Source organism: Diospyros lotus, chromosome 9, assembly GCF_014633365.1.
Source record: "Diospyros lotus cultivar Yz01 chromosome 9, ASM1463336v1, whole genome shotgun sequence".
NCBI lineage: Eukaryota > Viridiplantae > Streptophyta > Magnoliopsida > Ericales > Ebenaceae > Diospyros > Diospyros lotus.
The window spans coordinates 24838002-24858448 of NC_068346.1; the positions used below are offsets into that span (position 1 = coordinate 24838002).

General features: G+C 33.2%; 1 protein-coding gene and 2 long non-coding RNA genes across 8 annotated transcripts in view; 2 read left to right on the top strand and 1 right to left on the bottom strand.

Annotated features, from left to right (window-relative positions):
* Positions 1–20447, top strand: part of LOC127809195 (uncharacterized) — a 50974-nt gene that overhangs the window by 15355 nt on the left and 15172 nt on the right. The gene's annotated exons all lie outside the window — the stretch shown is intronic.
* LOC127809191 (putative disease resistance protein RGA4) overlaps positions 7591–20447 on the bottom strand; it is a 28001-nt gene continuing 15144 nt past the window's right edge. Inside the window, exons 1-8 of one of the 6 annotated variants that reach the window (XM_052347953.1) lie at positions 11116–14575; positions 9926–10056; positions 9756–9777; positions 9383–9455; positions 9179–9267; positions 8895–8972; positions 8669–8797; positions 7591–7969 (exon numbers count right to left, since the gene is read on the bottom strand). In XM_052347953.1, the coding sequence (XP_052203913.1) occupies positions 11252–14506 (3255 nt within the window). In that variant the 5' untranslated portion in view covers positions 14507–14575 and the 3' untranslated portion in view covers positions 7591–7969; positions 8669–8797; positions 8895–8972; ... (3 more) ...; positions 9926–10056; positions 11116–11251. Of the gene's footprint in view, positions 7970–8668; positions 8811–8894; positions 8973–9178; positions 9268–9382; positions 9456–9755; positions 9778–9925; positions 10057–11115; positions 14576–20447 lie in introns of those variants that run through there. The other 5 variants (XM_052347952.1, XM_052347950.1, XM_052347951.1 and 2 more) reach the window with 5 other exon arrangements.
* On the top strand, positions 8801–18485 carry LOC127809196 (uncharacterized). Its single transcript, XR_008025096.1, has 3 exons — positions 8801–8881; positions 18167–18238; positions 18325–18485. It is a non-coding gene; the product is annotated as an uncharacterized LOC127809196 (long non-coding RNA).

A 20447-nucleotide genomic window follows, 5' to 3' on the forward strand; every position in this document is an offset into this window, starting at 1 on the left:
TAAAATTACTTAATTAGTAGGGGAATATTGCCATGCATTGAGCCCATTGATGACCTCTCATGTCTGCATCTTATCTTTTGTTCCCTAGCTAGTGTCTCTCTACTTCATTCTTCTCAATTCCAACTTCTCTAATTGCTTTATTATATATATTTGTCTCACTTGCTTTCAACAGAATTATATTCTTATTCTTGCATCAATGAAAGAGATCACAAATTAAGAGAGCTAGGCTTAATATGTGTAAATAGATAACTAATCATGTATTGTATATAGAGATAAATGATCAACACTTCTGAACCTTGCTATCTCGGGGCCAAGAGGAATTGACAAAAGCATCCCCAATGGTTGCCCAGAGCTGCAGGCCGAGGTTGTACATTTGACGTCAATCAAGTCAAAAAAAAAAAACACAAGCAAAAACAAAAGGTGGGCTACGCGGAGGCGAGAGAGGGAGAGAGACAGAGAGAAGGGGGCGGGCGAGGGTCGGCCGAGAGAGAGGACCTTGGAAGTGGGTGGCGGCGGCGTGACGGTAGTGCGCAAACGTGGCGGCGACGATGGCGTGGGTGGGCTACGCGGAGGCGAGAGAGGGAGAGAGACAGAGAGAAGAGGGCGGGCGAGGGTCAGCCGCGGGTGAGAGAGAGACAGTGTAGACGAGGGGCGGCGACGATGGGGTGGGTGCCGCGGGTGAGACAGAGAAAGAGAGAGGGAGAGAGAGAGGCGGTGTGGGCGAAGGGCGGCGACGGCCGCGGGTGAGAGAGAGAAAGAGAGAGGGAGAGAGAGATGCAGTGTGGGCATGGGCGACAATGGCGGGCGAGTGGGAAACAGAAAATGAGAGAGAGAGGGTGAGAGGGAAACAGAGAAAGAGAGGCGTGATGGGATGGTTTTGGGCGGGCGGCCCCGCGCAGGGGGGGGTGTGGATCTCAGACGTTGATGGATCTCAACCATGGATCTCAGCCACACAAACATAGATTGTCTCTACACATTTTCAAAAACCTGCTATATTATATAGATATATATCCACTCAAAATTAACTTATTAGCCTGACATTTCAGTCATGTTTAGGATTAAATTTAGTACCTGTTTATAGTACACAAATGCCTTTAATTAAGGGGTAGGCCATTAATGATGACAGTGAATTATTGTCGAAATAGATGACCATTGTTTGTTTAAAAAGAAAAACAGATTGCAACTTCTCCCAATCAATCACTAAAGTTATAAGAGGGCTTAAATGCTCAGTTCCAATACATAGTTATAAAATTCACAAACTCTACAGAAGAATCCATTAATTTAAGTCGAATTTTATTTTAAATTATTTTTTTATTTAAATAATTTCATTTTAATTAAAAAACAATAATATTATTTTTTTTATTAAAAAAATCATAACTTAGTTGAGTTGTTAATTTAAAAGTCTGTCGATTCAATCCGTGACTTAGGTAGAATCCAAAATTCGAGTTGATATTATAATTATATATATATATATATATCTCAATCTTCAAATTGAAATTCAAGTTAGTTGGAATGTGGTAAGAGAGATAAGAATCATTAATGAAAAGACCTTGCTATTTGTCCTTTTTTGTCATTTCAATTATTGATGTTAAGATAACTATGTCATTTAACATTTTATTTATCAATAATAACATCTTTAGTCACAAGTCAAAATTTTATTCTCTCACCTGATTTAATGAATTTTTAGAATCTCAAGAATATAATTATATCATAATTTAAAAATCCCTCATAACCCGAACCCAAATATTAAGTCCCTGCTAAACCCAATTGCATGCAATGGGAATCGAACCATAGTGACGATTGTTCACTAAACTTAAAGTTTATATTTATTATAAATTTTATACTTTAATTTATATATTCATAAGAAATGACAGTGTATCAGTAGATCAAAAAAGAGAACATATTTTAATTCTGAAAAGAGCTGGTTGATATAGGAAAATGAGACGTCCTCCGACATGCATGCATCGTGCGTTTGTAGGTGATGAGACTGAGTATCCAGCGTCAGTGAAGGTTCCCAGGTGGTAGCATAGTATCAACTAGACTCTCATTAATGTGGATGAGATCTGTCATTAATGAAAATGAGATCTGAGGTGGACGCACGAAAATTCAGTAAGAGCTGCAATGATGTTGCTGCAGATTGGCGTAGGACTAGATGAAGCTAAGATTGGGCCATGATAAATGGGCCAGATTAGGCCATGAGAGAGGGGCCGGATTCAGCCTAGACGATCCATAATTATTTTTGGTTAAATGTATAACTAAATATATAACTAAATGACTAGATTATAATAATACCATCCAAAGACAAGGGATTATGGAATGATTTGGTCTTAATTAAAAATGTGTATAGTTAATAATTAGCTAGCTAGCAGTAGCAGCCTCTAGTACCTCACTTATATTAATTGTAGGTACCAAGAGCTAAGATCAAGAGGCATGGCATCATCATTGTGTTCCAAGCAAAGTTTATCGTAATAATTAAATCAGATTTAATTCATGATTCAACCTAAGATATTGATCATTTTTTGAGAGGATTAATCTTGGTTTATTGCAATTAATTTAAATGATATGTTTTTAATTTTTTTAAAAAAATTAAAATGATATTAAAAAATATTAAAAATAATTTAAATAGAGTTAATCGAACCGCGAATAAAATTTGAATTTTATTTGAGTTTAGAAAATAATTTTTTTTAAATTAAAGAATTAAAAGGGGGTATAAATTAAAATTCTATAAAATTAAAATTTAAACTCATTTTCCACCTTCCAATCAAAAACACCCTAACCCTTAGTAATTACATGACTCTTTACTGTTCATTTCATTAGACGATCGAATTTCGCAATCAATTGAGTTAGGTGAGGTTAGTTTAATAATATGTTATGCGTTGTAGGGGTGGTATAGTATTTTAGGAATTGTTTGCCTGTCTCCAAGTGCTTTAATTTTACAATAATAATCTATCCTCAAACCGTACACAAATTTGTTAGATCGTAAAAAGAAAAACCACCTCCCCAGATGAGTGTGATTTTGTTCACCCCCTTTAGTGGGGGTGAACAAAATTTATCATATTCTTTTACTCGTTATTTTTATTCATCTCACATATGTTATATATTTTTAAGTCATCAATAAAGAGGTTTTTTTTTCTAGACAACATATTGTGAAGTGAACAATGCATTAAACATCTCCATGAGTTTATGTAGAATAATATGTTGTGTGGAGAAACAATCATTTACATTTTTATTATTATTTTTGTTGAGACACAAAAGTGCTTTTGAAGTTACTATTAATCATGTTTGAACTAAATTATGAGTGTTTGTTTGAATTAAATTATGAGATTTTTTTTTTTTTTTGTGTATTTAAAGCTATCCTTATTATGTTATTCATCTACGCCCATGGAATCAGTTAAGCTGCTTTGGAAATGCTTGTTGAGTGTTAAAATTCCACTTTTAATATGTTGTGCTTATTGGTATGTTTGCAGCCATCCTTAGGGGCTGGCTTTTGAGGGGGTGGGGGTTTGTGATTTCACCATGGATTTGAATGATATTGATTAGCATGCTTATTCGTATCTGAATTCGTATCTACATCTATAAATAATTTTTTGACTAGCAGCTGAATTCGTAACTCTTATTCATTTAAATGAATATTTATGGCAGAGCTTACATGATAAAGTTTAATTTGATATTCATAAAACTACATGGCAGAATATTTATGCTTTGGAGACAAATGTGTTCACCTAGCATGTGCATCACAGCTTGGCAAGTTTAGGGTTTTATAATCCGAAAAACAGTTAATTTGTGTTTAATAGCATTTAGGTAAAAAAGAAAATGTTTTCTAATTTACATGAAAAATAAAAATCATCTTCCCTTAGATGAAATTTTTTATGGAAAAATAGCCAAAAACATGTTTTAATGATTGTATTATGGAATTAAATTTCATAAAAAATATAGTATGTCAAATAATAAAGATGAAATTTAATTTTTTGAATAAGACAATTTTCATGGACTCCATGTTATCAAACACACCCGCAATTGTGAGCAATATGACAGCAAAGCCTAATTCTTTCCCTTTTGACCCACATTGCTCTCTCGCTGTCTGTTCCCTGCAACAAATCTATCTTTTTCTATCCTTGTATGTTTGCACCATTATCATTACATTGTTGGCACCCAAGGTTTGGCTGATCATCATACTCTCTGAAATTTAATTGCCTTTTGTTCATTTTTAGACACTTCTCTCTTGGAACTAGATCACGTAGTATTTTCCTGTTCAAGTCTCTAAACATCGTTTTGAACATCGCATCTTTCTGCTTTGCTTATATTCATTCATCATCTGGCTATCTCACATTTACTTTCTTGAAAGAACTAATCAAACCATGGTAAAGTCATTTTCTTTCTTGAAATGTGGGCATCCCACATTTTTGTACAATTCCTTAAAAAACATAACACTCTTGTTACTATTATTATCATTTTCTAGATTACAAGACAAATGACAAGCCAAAAAGAACGAACATTTCCACACAGTTATCGACCACTCTATCACAACTTTTCTAAGTCAGCTTCATTACAGTAAAAGAATCTGCAAACTACACATGTCAAAGAAAGCACTACCAACTAACAGATGTCCTGGAAAACCATCTCAGGCTAGCCATCTTGCACCAAGATTTGAATGTACGCATATATAAAATCTAACCACAAATGCTGCAGCAGCAGCAACCTATCAAAGCAAGGTGCTGTTATTTCATCATTCATTAACTAAAAGCTCCCTCTAAAAACACCATTTTCTCCCAATTTAAAAACCCAACAAAAAAATTCAAAAGAAAAAAGAACTCAAAATCTCTTCAATAAAAATATACACAAATTGATTGGTTGGCTTTGGAAACCCTGTGACAAGTCCAAATATCCCTGTTCCTCACTTATGGCATAGAGTAGTTTCTTGTACATAAATTCCTGTTCAGAAAAAAAGAAACAATTAACAGCAATGAACAAAATTGATCAAGCAAAAAGAAACAATTTTGGACATACATAATTTCTTGGGGTCACCGAAGGATGGTAGGTTGGTGGCGCTTGGAGTTGGACAAAAAGAAACAATTAACATTAATGAAATACAGATCAAGCAAAGAGGTTAAACAAATTCAAGCAAAAAATTCACTTTCTTCATCCATCCTTTTTTCGGAAGCAGCTTCCATACTATATTGTTCAAGACAAGTTGAGTATTGCCAAATACAGCCAATCAAAGAAACCCAACACAGATCTCGACCATTTACTAACAAAAATCAAGTGAAACAATGTAAAAAAATTCTGTTTAAAGATGCACGCAAGCAAATCGTTAATACGCTCACATTTTGACCAATAATAGAGAGACACCAACAAACAAAATTGCAGACAAATAAGAAGCATAAGCAGAAGCAATAGAGTGCAGCTGTTGGAGCATTTCCAAACAAAAAAACTAAATCAGCATTTACCTGAAGAAGAAAGAGAACAAAGAGACGTCGCCAGAGGTGAAAGAGATGCGGTGAGGACCAACGAGGGTAGGAGGAGACGCACGGAGGACTGACGTCGAAGCTGGACGACACGCCGGAGGTGGAGGAGACGCATGAAGGACCGACGTCCGAGCTGGACGACACACCGAAAGTGGAGGAGACGCACGCCAGAGGGGGAGAGAGAGAGAGAGTGAATAAGGAAAAAGCTCTTTGGGCAGGTAAACAAAATAGTCGGCCGCACAAAGTAAATTAAAATAAATATTTTAAAATCGTCCCAAAACACTGCGCTTGACGTTCACCCCCATTAACTTGACGGGGGTTACGCTCACCCCTTTAAGGGGGTGAACAAAATCGCACTCCTCCGTGATGTATTGATCTACTATGTCATTATCTCTCTACGAATCTTCAAGTCTTTTTTTACGGTTAGACAATTTTCATTCATGTGAGGGATTGAAAAAAAATTGTATTAGATAAAACATGAACATCCTCCTAATTAAAACAAATTATGGGTGAATGAGAATTGATCTCAAATAACCCTTGGTTAGCATGTTTTTATGAAAACTAAATACTGCGTTCTGTTTGTGTTTTAATTTTTCTTTTTAAAAATTTATTTTTAAAAAGCTAAAAACGAGTTTTGTTTGTCACACTAAAAAACTGTTTCTCAAAATAAAAATTTAGAAAATGTGTTTTTTTTGAAATTTTGAGAATAATTTTTTAATAATATTTTATTCAATAAATTTGATTATTCAATAAATTAGAAATGTTTAATGTTAATATATTATTAAAAAAATAAATACATTTTAAAGTTAATGAATTTTATAATATTTTTTCTATTATAATAATAAAATACAATAAATAAATAAATATGTTTTATTATTTTGAATGAAAACACATAAAATAATTTTTTATTATTTTGAATTTTTTTATAATTTTTTTTATTTTCAAAAATATATTTTTAAAACTAGCAAAAAGAACTCGTTTTCATTATTTTAAAAAATTAAAAACTAAAAATAACTTAAAAATAGGAAAAAGAACGTAATCTAAAACTTTCAATCTCACATTCAAAGAACATGAATTTTTCCTTGTGGTTTATGTAAAGGTTATTCACCTAGTTGTATGTGTTTCCTTGTGGTTTGTGTAGAGGTTATTCAACTAGTTGTATGTGTTTGGTGAAATGATCATTCAACTAATGGTTGTTGAATCTTTTACGAATGTGATAGGTTGATGATCACATTCAAATGTGAGCGTGTTAGGTTGATCACATTCAAATGTGAGCACGTTAGGTGAATTCATGACATATTATGATGTCAATGACTGATTTGTCTCCCTATAAATAGATGGTGAAGTAGTGAAGAAAGGAGAAGAACAATGTTCAATAAAAATGAATATGTATGTATAAGTGTGAAATTAAGAGTGAAGGAAAGAAAGGAAAGAGTTTTCTTGTGATAACATTTGTGTTAGTACTCTTGTGAAGGAAAAGTGTTGAGTGCTCTTGTGTAAGGAATACAAGAGAAACAGTTCTTATTTTCTATTGCCATTTTCTCCTTTTGTTTCCATTCTAAAACATAGAAGATTTGTAAAAAGATTTTGAGCTCATAATCCTTTGATTCGTGATTCTCAAAAGGAAATGCATTCTTTGAAAGTTACGTTGTTGAAACCCTGAAAGAATACTTGTAAAAGATCGTTTGCATCAAGTAACGAGCATTTAAGTCATAAGACAAAAGGGCTTAATCCTTGACACCACAACCTCCGTATCCTTGGACAAATAGTGTCTTATACTTATATTGGTTTAAATTTTATACCAAGTTATTTTAAGTATAATAACTTGTTTTGTACATGTCAATATACATGTTAGGTATTCAATTACAACTTTTAATATTTCTTAATATGCATGCAAGGAAATTGTTCTAAAATTTCATATACAAGTATATCTTCTTACTTTATAAGTTAGAATGCTATGTAATTGTTATCATGCTTAGAGTTAAACTAAACAATTGCCAATTAAATTAAATCTCCCAACACCATTTAAGCGAGACAACATCACCATTTTGCAAAATCCAGTGACCGGTTCGCGTGAATACTGTTCCTATAGAGTCATTCAGATTCAATAGAACAATCTTTGTAAATATCATCAGGGAAAAATAAATTCGACTGTAATTTGTCCAGAATTATCAGCATCAATATATATGTACCAGTCTATAAAAAATGTTATTCATACAAAAAATTCTCAAATTAAGTACATGTTTTTCATGGCTATGTATCATGGAAAGGAAAACAGAAAACAAACAGGAATTATGTATTCTAGCACATTATCATCAGCCTTTTTTAACTTTATCCACACGAGCTGTAAAGAAAATCTAGCAAACACATCAGCAGCCTGAAAATTAAGCTTCAGTTACTCCAATTTCGATAACTGTCTGCATGTTCTCATGAGTCAGGTTCATTTAGATTCATAGTCAAGTAGTGAGTCTCCTCTCCCCGTCGGTTTTCTTTGTCCATGAGAACTGAAGTAAGTCAAACAACAAAATGGTAAAGATGATACTGACAAAAACAAGTTTTCAAAATTTGTACAGATGATACTTAAAAAATGGTTTAGGAGAACTAAACAAGATGAACAGAACTACTCAGAAGATCACTAGACAAATTACATGGGGACGACAGTGGATCGTTGAAATTTTAAATTTGATAATAAGGTAATATTACATAATATGACAAATAAATAGAATAAAGTGGATAATATTATATTAGGATAATTGGAAAATGCTAATTCATATAAAACTCACATGATTTGACACTAAATTACTCAAGAGAACAGGGAAAGAAAACCAGAATGTCAAAAGGAAGCAGCAGCTAGGACTTTGGAAAACTAGAAAACTATCATGCTTATATGTCTTAAATTATTTTAGACATGTTTTATCAGTATCACATGCTTAACCAACTCTAAGACCAATATAAAACTACAGAACCATTTCTTCACTACCAATATAAAAAATAAAATAACAAAAATGTCATGTTTATAGTTCTCATCACTAGATATATTTGATTTTCCTTTGCTTGTTTAGTTAGCAGAATATTAAATTATTTCACTTGACGTTATTGAATTAAAATAATTTCATTTAAACATATTATTTAAAAAAAGAAAAGCCTTTACTTGTTTAGGAAATTAAAGATAGGAAACAACTTAAGTTGATTTAGTCTAATACCTGGTTTGATGTGGATGTCTGATGTATGCTTGATCCATACCACACGGGAGTGCACTGATGATTCTACCATTGAGTCTGAACTAAAGCATTACTTTGCAGCCTCAACCAGAGAAAGTACACACGATCAACCTACAGGGAAACTCTGCATAAGCACATAATGCTCATCGGTCATCAACTTTAGACATCTTATCAATATTTCAAGATTTCACAGCTGTAAGATCAATACCTGCAATTTGATTCTGTAAATGGAATGTACATTCAATGTATGAAGTGTGAAAAAATTTCCTTAAAGTTTGTCACAGGCCTGCAAAACCCCATAAATACAAGTATCATGAAAAAAACTGGTAGAGTGACAATTTGTTTCCGATGTCTGATGTCTGTTTGATTATTATTATTTAAATTCTTATGATCAACCTAAGGGAAATACAGCATATGCACATAATGCTTATGGGTCATCAACTTTAGACATCTTGTCAATATTTCAAGATTTATCAGTAGTCAGATCAATACCTGCAACTAGGTTCTGTATATGGAATATACATTCAATGTATGAAGTGTGAACAAATTTCCTCAAAAGTTTGTCACAGGCCTGCAAGACCCTATAAATACAAGTATCATATGGAAAACTGGTAGAGTGACAACGATAACTTGCAAATTAAATAAGAAATCCCCCAAGAAAAGAACATCTTCATATACATGGGAAGCATGACACACCTTCCAGAGAAAATAACTGCTTGTCATTTGAAAAATTCTCAAGCGGCCATTAACACGAACACCCAGCCTGTCCCTATTGCCAATCCGAAACTCTTAAATGTTAAAGACCTGACAATACCACCATTCTTGGAAGGAGAAATGAATAAGACAAAAACTCTCTATTATCTCCATTATTCTAAATTATTCCACGGTGCAAATTCTCATTCACCCTTTCAGGAGTGTTAAACACAAGCCAAAACCACCTCTTGCAAATTAATTAGTTCAAAATTTATTATTTACGCATAAAATTTAGTTTCTATACACATATGCTCATTGACTAAGCTCCCATCAAGCAAGAACATAAAGGCGTTAAAAGGTAACTTCAGTACGGTACCTGATCCAGCCTATTCCAGCCTCTATGACGAAACAACATTGATTACCCTTTTAACTTATCAACCCCAGTCCAACCACCATACCAGCCCTAAAAAGATGTCGAAAGGAGGCCAAAAAGAGGACATTAAACAGAAGCTGCATTAGTCTCAACAGAAACCAAACGAGCAGAACCTGATTTATCCATGACAAGAAATTAAGATTAATAACATCAGTAACTCTCCACAGAGTTGAGAATGCAATTTGACTTTTCATCACGGAATTTGAAGCTGGGCTTATCTGCTTCAATGTTATGGGACTGCACCCTGTGAATATATAACAACACCAAAACCAAGAAAAAATGATAAAAAAATAAGATACTATAGTCTAGAATGATAAACAAATTTATCTACGAAGATCAATAAGATTACATAATGCTTGAAGAGAGAGATCAATTTCCTGCAATCAAGATCCCTTTCTCAAAGTAGAAAGGTCAAGGATAAGCGGACTTAAATGTGCGAAAACAGGAAATCAGTTGGTGATTGTAAACTAAACATGGTGTAAAATTATCAGATCAAACTCATTCGAAAGAGATGAAAAACACTTAGAATGTTAAACTAAACATGTTCACTTAGTTGCTAAGAGAAGTGGGAAATAAAATTAGAATGTTTAACACATACAGCAGCAGCAGCAGCAATGACTTCGGGAGACTAGAAAAGCGAGAATGAATCGATCGTAAGAGCTTATAGCCTAACTTTTAATTGGGCTGCCAAATTATAATTTAATACTCCGTTGCCAAAACCTATAAAAATTATAACTGCCAAAACATGTATCGCCTTGGACTTGAAACACAATCTAACAAATATACATGTATTGTGAAATTCTGAACGTGACAAAGCATCATCATCTGTAAAATGATAAGTAATCTCATAGAAGCTTGCTAATGGCCTGGAAAAGATCATAAATCCAAAGTATTAAAATATGGTATTACATGAAAACAATGTTAGTCTCTAGATAGCTCCTATATCATCATTGTGCCTGCCTTCGGTTTTTTTTGTTTTTGAGTTCTATTTAAAAAAAAATTGTAGTATTTTAGAAAAATGGGATTTTTCTCGAACAAAATAATCATAAGAGAAGAAATAAATAATTTTAGGATAGATTAGGTGATTGGAGAAGGCTTTACTTTTTGTAGGTAGGTAGGGCAGAGAGGTTGGTTAATTTGTCATTTTGTTGGAAGCTCAGCCCCTTTCCCAATTAATTGAAAAATGTTACGACTACTTAAAGAAAAAAATAATGTGGATAATAAATTAAATAAATAAATAATTAGAGAGAATATGGAATAATAATAATAATAAATCAAAGAAAGGAAGAAAGAGGTTAAATACCTTGATATTTAAGAATATTAGCCACACGGCGAACAAGCTCTAACCGTCAAATATTTCCTCCTCCTCCTTTACATAGCAACCATCCATTTGAATGTAGTAGTTGTCAATTGCAATATTGTGAAAAGCTCTAATCATCCTAGTAAGTTATTTCGTCCTCCTTTACATAGCGACCGTCCTTTTGAATGTAGTATTCATCAATTACAATATTTGGAATGTGTTCAATGATAGGCCACTCCTCCACACTCTCCTTTCCCCATCCTCTTATTCTTCCACTCAACTCTTCAGTCACGGACGAGATTCTTAAATGTTCCAAAGAGGAAAGGTAGGGTATCACCCCTTGAGATTCAGATTGAGATAGACTCTTTAATTCTTTGCATACACAGATATTTAAAATCTGAAGAGAAGGCATCCCCTCATCAGGCAGTGGCAGAGACTTCAATCTTGAGCATAAAATGATTACTAGCTGTTGAAGAGAAGAGAGATTTTGCAGCCCTATTTCTGGAAGAGATTCCATATCCTCAACTGAAAAAATAAGTAGTTCTTTCAATTTGGAGAGTGGACGGATAAAAGTGTCTATAGAGGAAGAAGAAGAGGAAGAGACTGGTGCTGTCATCTTCATTGTCTGCTGCAACGGCATTGAACTAGTGCACCGCAAATCAAGTATATCGAGAGTTGGAAACAACGGCATTGAAGTCAGATTTGGACACCATCCTATTTTTAAGGAAGAAAGACTTGGAAAACAGAGCATTATCTCATCACTATCATCATTTATCTCATCACTACTCTTCTTCCACCATCCCTTCAGACTACCACAAAAACCGAGCTCAAGTTTCTTTAACGATGGGAAAAACGTCGACACTCCTTTTCCTCCAACCCCCTCACTATCTATGTACTCCAAACTTCTCATATCGTCAATAAACAATGCTTCAAGAGAAAGGATTCCATGTAAGGGAGGGATATGCTCAAGTCTTGGACAGTCTTCTAGATGAATCCCTACAAGATTTGAGAGACGTGAAAGCCAACTTGGAAACCTCATACCTCCATACCTTACCACTTTCAACTCTTGAAGATTCAAGTTTGGCTGGAGGTTTTGCAACGTTTCATCATTCAAATTAATATCTGAATTACTATCCCGCTCTGGGCCCCGCCACCTTATGGTCAACGACTGAAGATGTTGTTTATCTATCAATTTAGCTCCTTTACATTCTGATATCCAGGAATTGCTATCATATTCAACAACAATTATTTCTAGGCTCCCTCTCAACTCATTTAACCTATTCAACTCATCCAATCCACCAACCATCTTAGATTTATGACTACTATTTTTTGCAACCACAAAACATGACAACGTCTGTAGAGAAGTTAATTGCCCAATCCCACGAGGCATATACTCCAAGCCACATAAATCATCAGCCAAAGAGCAACCAACATCAAGATGCCTCAGATTAATCAGCTTACTCATATCTCTTGGTAGTCTCTTAAGTTCCTCACACCCATTGAGCTTGAGCACTTGCAAATTTACCAGATTGGTGATAGAATTAGGAAGTTCCTCCATCTGATTATATGAAAGATCAAGATATTTAAGGTGCTTGAGATTTTCAATGAGAGGTGACACTTCCTCAATTCCTAATTTATGCAAAACAAGCACACGTAAATGCCCAAACTTTCGACAAATATACTCCCATGCCCTCTCATCCCATTTGCCACCTTTCAATATAAGTGTTCTTAGACGTTTTGCACAAGGCAACAGAATTCGAATTTGTTGTAACAAATCCAATTCCATGACGAATGACACGTGCCGAGTCAAATCACTGATTCTATTTCCTCCAAAATCTTCTACATTGGTGCTCTCTAAACCAGCGACATGGGCTGCAAGATCATGCATAAAATCATGCAGCCTGCAACTTTTTATGTTACCTAAATCATCCTTTTCAACATCCTGAAAGAAGGAGCTCCACAATAAACTCTCAAAGCACATAAGAGCAACCGATTCTCCAGAGTCAACCGAATTTGAAGACCTAATGAACCCTTGTGCAATCCAAAGTTGAAACAATGATTTCACATCAATCCTATGACCTTTTGGGAATAAGCTACAGTATGCAAAACAAGGCTTCATATATGATGGAAGAGCATTGTAGCTTAACATAAAGGTCTGTACGATGTTTTCATCTATAATCCTATATGGAAGTTCATTTCGTATAAAGGAACTCCACAGGGCTCTATCTTTCAAAGACATCAACCTCGCAATTGTCTTTATTACCAAAGGAACTCCACAACACCTCTCTACAATCTCTTTTCTAATTTTGTCATCTACATGACCCGACTGTTCGTCTTGACGAAATGCCTTTCTAAACAGATCCCATGAATCATCTGGTGATAGACCACCTAAAACACGTGGAGCTATTGTGCTTGTGAAATTTGCAATTACATGAGAACGTGTAGTTACCATTATCTTACTTCCTACTGCATCACGTGGTAACCACTGCTTCAAATTATCCCATTTTTCACCATCTCCACCATCCTTAGCATCCCACACATCATCTAATACAAGAAGATACTTCTTTTTACCAATTTCCTTTTCGAACTCATTTTTCAGGCGCTCCAACTGAACATCTTTACCTACAACCCCTTTGAGAATCTTCTCCAACTGATCGAAATCTTTTACAACCCCTTTGAGAATCTTTCCAACTTCTAAGACACCTGAGACACTTAACCACAGACGTTTCTCACCAAAGTGCGCCTTAACTTCCTCATCATTGAAAAAATGTTGTGCAAGTGTGGTCTTCCCGAACCCACTCATTCCAACTATGGAGACGACAGAAACATTTTCTTCGTAGTTGGAATTCAGCAGAAATTTTTTAACAGCCGATTTGTCACCTTCTCTTCCAACTATTACTTCAGGTTCAGAGGAGGTAGTTTGCCTCCAGGAAGAAGTCAAAAAATCTGTCTTGTCATCCAGACTATCAAGATTAAGTTGTTTAACGTCAGCATCGATGGCATCTATCCTCTCCAAAAGTGTTTTAACTTCATGACCCATTCGTAAACCATACACACATTGGTTTGACTCTGAGAAGAAAACGCGTACCTCCCTCCAAAATTTATTACCAGGCATCAACTGTTTCTTCTGAATTTCTGTTGTAAAATTGTCCAGCAAATCCTCTGCATCATATACAAATCTCCCCAGCTTCTTGAGCCAGACTTTGATTTGATTGTTCTGTTTTTGTGCCTTCTCCTCAGCATCTAGAATCACAGCCTTAATCCTGGTAAGTGTGTCCTCGAGCTTCATTAATTGATCTTTGACCCCCCAGCATAGTGTAACCTCCTGAGCAGCTAGGCCACCTAGTATCTCAATTACTTTCCCCGCAATACTGAAGAGCGTACCTTCAGCCATATTTTCTTCGTCGGTTCGATAAGGAGTGGGTAGAAGGAAAAGAAAGACAAGCTCAAAGGAGAAGAAGAAGAAGAAGAAGAAGAAGAAAGAATACGTGGTTGGTTTGGAAATGATGATGTGTTTGTATGCTAAAAGGGTTAAGCTGTAAATTTAAATGACGATATTATAATCACATTCAAAAGGCAAGGAACTATAGAATGATTCAGTCTTAATAATTAGCTAGTATTCTAATTATTTCTTGTAGAAAATAAAAAGGCATAACATCTAATTAAGTAATTCATTTGAATGTTTCATAAATTTTAGCATATAATGATTTCTTATAATAATAATAATAATAAAAATAATACAATGATAGTAATCACAAATATTAAATCTCACTCCAACAAAATTGTCTTTTAGAGACAGAGAATTAGGATCTATTTTTACTTTTAAAACAAAATTATAACACTACAACAAAAACAGGCATTAACAACTAAAAATTAGCGACGATATTAGTTTTGGTTGTTAATATAGTACTATTAACGGCTAAATATAAATCTCGTCGTTATAAGATAACTTTTAACAACAGACAAAATAAGTCGTCGTTAATATATTATTTTCCCGTCGTTAATGACTAAAATTTTTAATTCGAACCATAAAATAATAAAAAAATTATTAAAATTTAACTAACACTTATATAAGCAATTCTTAATATAATTATATTTTTCTATAAATGCACAAATATAATTATTAAACTATGATAATTGAGCATTATTATTGTTAGTAATATTTAAATTATTATTATTAATATTGTTATTATTATCATCATCATTATTATTATTAATATCATGCTAATATTATTATTATCATCGCTGTCGGTAATATGTATGTTGTTATCATTATTATATATATTATTGTTATTATTATTCTTATTATTTTTATTGTTATTGTTATTATCAATATTATTATTATTATTAGCATTATCATTGTTAGTATTTAATTTTATCATTAAACAATGTGCTCGTGTATATGCATAGCCGTGCATCACCAAACATGGCTGGATGAGTTCCCAGGCCGCATTATTAGATTTATCGGGGGGGGGGGGGGGGGGGCGGCGGGGAGAGATATTTTTGGTAAAATGTTAAATTTAATTTTTGGGTTAAATATTAAAAAATATCCTTTAGTTCTTAGGCTCCCAACTAAATTATAACTTAGTTTTTTTGTTTGAGCTATAAATATATAACTAAATGACTGGATTATAATAATAATACCATTCAAAGACAAGGGACTATGGAATGATTTGGTCTTAATTAATGTGTATCGTTAATAATTAGCTAGCTAACAATAACAGCCTAGTACATCACTTATATTAATTGTAGGTCCCAAGAGCTAAGATCAAGGGCCGTGGCATCATTGTGTTCGAAGCAATGTTTGTCATAATAATATGTTAGGTGTTGCAGGGGTGGTATAAAAAGGCATAACATCTATGCCAGCTAGCCTGTCCCCAAGTGTTTGTGTTTTAATTTTATAACCCATCCTCGAACCGTACGCAAATTTGTTAATCACACGGTTCCGGCTTCTGGCATCACTCTTATTAATTAATTCTTCCAAATGCATGTTCAAAAGTCAAGGTTGGTTTAATTACATAATAATTCTTTCTTTTTTTCTTTTTTTTAAAAAAATAATTTTTATGATTTAATGATACATTAAGCATGTAAATTACGAGTAGTAGTGACTTATGGTCTACTATAAGATTTTATTCAAAAATAATAAATATAATCACTATCTATTTGAACACCCAGACATATATATATATATATAAATTTAGTTTTTGAAACTCTAACTCTATAATAAAAAAAGAAGGAATTTGTTACTCATTAGTTTAGTAACAAATCCCTTCTTTTCTATTAGAAAGAATTCATTGGTGTATTGCTATGTGGATCTTCAGGTTCAGTATTCGAGTCTTGATCAGAAAATAGTTCAGTAGATAATGAATGACCTTAAAAATAAAAAATACTTGTCGCCCTCACATTTGCAGTTGTGTTAGGGGTTGAAACTTACCTGCCTATTGAAATTGTGGGAGATAGCAACGGGAGCGGGAGTGATAGCACGTAATCTTAAAAATATATATATATTTTTTAATAAAATAAATTTGAAGAGGTTTAGATTAATGATGAATTAGTTGGGGGGGGGGAGAAGAAAGTGGGGCACTTGAGTTGAGATTAGGAATAAGATATTGATTAATTATATGTAGGGATGGCAATTGTAACCGAAATCATGAGGAATCGAACTGAAATCGAATCGGTCAATGCGATTAAAAACTGTTTGACTGGTTAATGGTTTGGTTTGAAGAAAAATCGAACACTGTTTCAATGGGTATGGTTTGATTATGGTTTTCACTAAAACTAAACCAAAACCTAAATCAAAATCGAACTGAATGGTAGGTAACCGAACCAAACTAAACCGAATATATATATTATATATATAATATAATATGTATAATATATATTATATACAACCCAGCCCACCTTAGCCTAGCCAACCCCAGCCCAATTGCCTTGCTTACAAACCTTTCTCCCATTTTCTTCTCCTTCCTCTCTCGACCTCACTCTCGCTCTCTCTCACCCTCACTGCCTCCTTTCTCTTGCTCGTTCGCGTGTGCTTGCCAGTCAGCCTTGCTCTCTGCATCTCTCTTACTCTTGCTCACCCTCGCTAGATCTATCTTGCTTTCGCTAAGGCTCGGCCCCTCTTGCTCTCGCTCACCCTCGCTGTCTCTCGCTCTCTGCCCCATCTCTCTTGCTCATTCGCCAGCGCTCGCCCTCGCTCTCTGCATCTTTCTTGCTCGTCCACTTGCTCGACCAATCAACCTCGCCCGCCTTTGCTTGGTATGTTTATCTTCTTCTAGCTCTTTGATTCTTTCGATTGACAACTAAAAAATTATTAGGAGAATCACAATCATAGAATTTCATTTCGTTATTATGTAACTCTTTTTGTTCCAAATGACAAACTTTGAGTTCAATCCCCAAATTGAACAATCCCTAAATTTGCAGGGAATACCCATACTCTTCTGGTATTGAGACCCAAATTATTTACTACAGTAGAGTTTTGTATAAGATTATGCTAGGAATTTGGGACGATTCATTAAATCACCAATTGCCATTTACTCATACTTTCTCATATTACTAAAAGAGTGTGCTTCGTGCATGTGCATTTGATGAGAACCAAAAGATAAACAATCCCTTTGCAATCAGAATTTTTCTTGGGCCAAATATATTTTTATAGGCATTTTTGTAGGGTCACATTAGCAAGAAGTTGCGTAATGGAATATATGGCTAGGACACCTACAAATTTTTGGGCACATGCAAGCATTAAGATATGCACATGGAATGGATGTTCTAGGCCATATTTAGGTAGAATTCTTGGGCACCCTGGTCGTTACCTTTGTTTCAAGTTTTTTTACTTTGTATGGTTTATCTTCTTTTAGTTCTTTGATTCTCTCGATTGATAGTTAAATTTAAGTAAGTTTTTACAAAATATGGCATGCTCGCAAAGTGGCAGCACAAAGTTGGTTGTCAAATGAAGTGAAAAAATGTGAATTTATTTCATTTACTAGTTATTTTTTATTGTTAAGACTTTAAAATTTTTATATTAATTTACTTTTTATATTTATATTTTTGTTAGATTGAGTTGGGTCATTCATTTCAGATGGATATGCATCAATTTACGAAGAAGATATTAATGTTGTTGATGAAGGTATTAACTTTTGTAGTTGATTTTTTTTAGCTTAAATTACAATTTAATTATGAAAATATTAATTTATTGATCTTTAACAATTGTAGGTTCGGAGATATGATTTTCTATCCAAGAAGTTTGAAGTTAATTTGTAATTTTATACAAGAATAAGCTAACTTTATTAGAGTTTGTCTTTGTTTATTGTGGAGTTATAAAATTTTTTTATGAATGCTATTTGCAAGAGTTTATCTTTTTTTGTTGATATGGATTAAACTAAAAAAAACATGGTTAAACCGAAACTGAACCGAAATCGAATGGTTTGATTATGATTTTTAATTTTTAAAATCAATAGGTTAATGGTTTTATTTTGGTTTTAGTATTTTAAGTTTGATTTGGTTTTAGTATTTTAATTTGTTTGAGAATAAATAGTTATATCTTGAGATTTGGGCAAATTGAAATTTTTTATCATTAGATGATAAAAAGAAAAGGTTGTTGAAAATCATTTTTGGTTAAATGTTAAATTTTATTTTTGGGTTAAATATTAAAAAATATCCTTGAGTTCTTAGACTCCCAACTAAATTAATAACTTAGTTTTTTTGTTTAAAAATTTGTAAATTAATCAATTTTGGTTAAATCTATAACTAAATATATAATTAAATGACTAGATTATAATAATAATACCATTCAAATACGACAAAGGACTATGGAATGATTTGGTATTAATTAAAAATGTGTATGGTTAATAATTAGCTAGTTAGCAGTAGCAGCCTCTAGTACCTCACTTAAAATATTAATTGAGATCAAGGGGCTGCTTAATGAAGTCTACCAAATCAATTCTTAATTGATTTTTTTTTTTTATATATTTAATCTGTGTAAAGTACAAGTTAATTGAGTGTCGAGTCTAAAAAGTCAGGTTATAATTAATAACTATGATGTCTGTTTACTTATTGTCCATTTCATTAGACGACCGAATCTTGCAATCAATGAAGTTAGGTGTTGTAGGGGTGGTATAGTATTTTACAAGTTGTGTGCTGTCAGCATCCGTGCCAGGCCAGCTAGCCTGTCCCCAAGTGTTTTAATTTTATAATATAATAATAATAACCCATCTCCAAATTGTACACAAATTTGTTTAATCTTGAAAAGAATAGGACGGTGCACCTCCCTCCATACGCTAGCTGTTCCCATTCATGCTCAGTTCCAATACATAGTTATAAAATTCACAAACTCTACAGAAGAATCCATTAATTTAAGTCGAATTTTATTTTAAATTATTTTCTTATTTAAATAATCTCATTTTAATTAAAAAACAATAATATTATTTTTTTATTAAAAAAATCATAACTTAGTTGAGTTGTTAATTTAAAAGTCTGTCGATTCAATCTGTGACTTAGGTAGAATCCAAAATTTGAGTTGGTATTATAATTATATATATATATATATATCTCAATCTTCAAATTGAAATTCAAGTTAGTTGGAATATGGTAAGAGAGATAGGAATCATTAATGAAAAGGACCTTGCTATTTGTCCTTTTTTATCATTTCAATTATATACATACATACATTATATACATATGTATGTATGTATATAATGTATGCATGCATGCATGTATAAGCTATCTCTAATGGAAATGTTTGGGCAAAATGATATTTATGCCTTTGAACTTTTATAATTTTTTTTTATAAAACTTTAAATTTTTTATAATTTTAAATATGTGCCTAAATCTAGGCTAAAAGTATTTTTATGCCTTTAAACTTGTTGTGATTTCAAACGTAATATTAAATTGTATAAAATTACTCATTTAAACATATAACCAGTAAATGATATATATACGTACTAATATGACAGTTTTTTAACATTTCCTTAACTTCTTTCTCTTTTTGGCAGCTTCTCATCTCTCTTAAACGTCTCTTCTTCTATGGCAAATTGAAGTGATCGGTCACATGTCAGCGACTAACCACTTCTTCTTCCTCTTTTTTTTTTTTTTAAAAAAAAATTATCCACTCCAACTATATTATATATCTTCTTTTCTGCTACCGACACATGAATACGAAAAAGTTGGGTCATTCAATATATAGAAAGTTTAAAGTTAAAATTATGTAAGAGTGGGGATGTATTAATTAATTTTGCACGAAAGTTGTACAATAAAAATCAATTTGTGTACGTAGCGGAGTTAGGTTGAACAAATTGCTCGTAGAATATAGTACGTAATGTGGAACATGACAAGTGTAT